The 1912-nt window shown below is 37.2% G+C and overlaps 1 protein-coding gene across 1 annotated transcript; it reads right to left on the bottom strand.

The window, feature by feature from the left end:
• Nucleotides 1-570: 570 nt before the first annotated feature.
• On the bottom strand, nucleotides 571-1007 carry LOC132691873 (large ribosomal subunit protein eL34). The gene has a single exon (XM_060653692.2). It carries the CDS (start codon nucleotides 967-969, stop codon nucleotides 616-618), a length of 354 nt encoding a protein of 117 aa, XP_060509675.1. The 5' UTR covers nucleotides 970-1007; the 3' UTR covers nucleotides 571-615.
• Between the last annotated feature and the right edge of the window lie 905 nt (nucleotides 1008-1912).

Here is a 1912-nt window from a genome sequence, read left to right as displayed (position 1 = left end):
ATGGAAATATTTAGGGAAGAAATATCACTATATGAAAAGAGAATGGGCAAAATGGCAAATATTAACTAGTGAAGGGTTTGTGGAGCTTCTTATGCTAGTCTACCACTTTTTTGAACAAATAAGTTGGGAGAGAAATGAAATGTTATGTGCCTGATAATGCAGCAGGTGATCAAAAAGTCACTATTATGATGATCATATGTTCATTCATGCTAATGTACGTGCTTATGTAGCCCTTAAGGATTTTTTGTTTTGTTTTGTTGTTTTGTTTTTTTGGTTTTTTGGTTTTTTTAAAACTATGTTCTCAGGGCGTCTGGGTGGCTCAGTTGGTTAAGCGGCAGACTTTGGCTCAGGTTATGATCTCATGGGTTATGAGTTCGAGCCCCACATTGGGCTGTCTGCTATCAGCACAGAGCTTGCTTTGGATCCTCTGTCCTCCTCTGTCTCTGCCCCTTCCCTGCTCCTTTTCTTTCTCAAAAATAAATAAACATTAAAAAACTTAAACAATTAAAAACAACTATGTTCTCTCTGACACATTTTATTTTTTTATTTATTTATTTATTTTTTTTAACAGAAAACGCCTTTGATTGTTTTATTACTCAAAAAAGCTTCACTTCTTTATTTAGCTTTCTGACTCTGTGCTTGTGCCTTCAACACTTTCACAACGATTTTCTGCTCCTCAATAAGGAATGCACGTTTGATCCTGTCACGAACACACTTAGCACACATGGAACCACCGTAGGCCCTGCTGACATGTTTTTTCGTTTTGGACAGCCTCATAAGAACTTTAGGTCTCACAGCACGAACTCCTCGAAGTCGGCCTGGGCACACGCCACACGCAGATTTTGGTGCTTTCCCAACCTTCTTGGTATAAAGGTAAACGATTCTATTACCCGGCGTTCGGGACAGCCTAGTTTTGTTAGAGGCTGTATTGTAGGACAGCCTACGACGGTATGTCAAACGCTGGACCATTCTGAATGCCTACAGACGCCGTCCCCGGAAGAGCTCTCTGACACATTTTAAAGTTGACACTAAAAATGTTTCATTATAAGTTTAAATATTTGCAAGAGCCATGAAATCCAATATACTGCAAACACTGAAAATTTTAAACAAACTATTATATAACTCTTAGTATATCCTTTGGAACATAAATGTTATGGTGATTTGATACCCAGAATTACCCACTTAAAAAACTAAATTAAACATTTCTTTAATAGTTAGAAATTTTACATAATTCCATTTCTCCTTGGAACTTATAATTTTACTATACTTCCTGCACAGAATTTTATCCTAATGTGACTTTTTTCGTGTGTTGGCAGATTCTTCATTGATCGTCTTATCGTACTTTGCTACTATAAAATATGTATATAAAGTGAAACGTTAAACTTGAAATCATAAGGCTCTACAGTTCAACACATTTTTTTTCAGGGTTGAGTTAGTTTTATCATTAATATGCAATCAAAACAACCTAAGTATTTTAGAAATAATGATTCTCTCCATATTCATTTCCAGGCTGGGAAGTTAGGCTGAAGGCTCACTATTTAACCAAAAAGATAGGGGTTTTTTTTGCCTGGGCTTTTCCTGTGCCACAACCAGTTTGGTTCTTTCTTGGATAAATGCTTGGGGTTGTAGAAAAGTGTGCTTGCAGCTGAGGGGTTTCCCCTCAGGAATGCAGGGCTTTCAGGGATAACACTGGGACAGTCCCAGCAAACCAAGACGGTTGGTCACTCTATGTCTGCTTACAAAGCCTTGGTTTGGACTCTGGCTTGGCTATTGTATCAGTTAGGGATCAACATAAATAAATTATACCATGCAAATTAAGATAATTCAGAAAAGTAGAAGAATAGTACAAGAAACACTCATAAACATGTCACCTATTAACATATACCACATTTGGATATGCTTCCACTCTCTC

This window comes from Panthera onca, chromosome B1 (assembly GCF_046562875.1).
Source record: "Panthera onca isolate mPanOnc1 chromosome B1, mPanOnc1 haplotype 2, whole genome shotgun sequence".
Taxonomy (NCBI): domain Eukaryota; kingdom Metazoa; phylum Chordata; class Mammalia; order Carnivora; family Felidae; genus Panthera; species Panthera onca.
This window is presented reverse-complemented; position numbering and strand designations above follow the sequence as displayed.

Bases quoted from the DNA above. Each gene is read 5' to 3' on its own strand.
- LOC132691873 (XM_060653692.2), bottom strand. From the start codon at position 969: ATGGTCCAGCGTTTGACATACCGTCGTAGGCTGTCCTACAATACAGCC.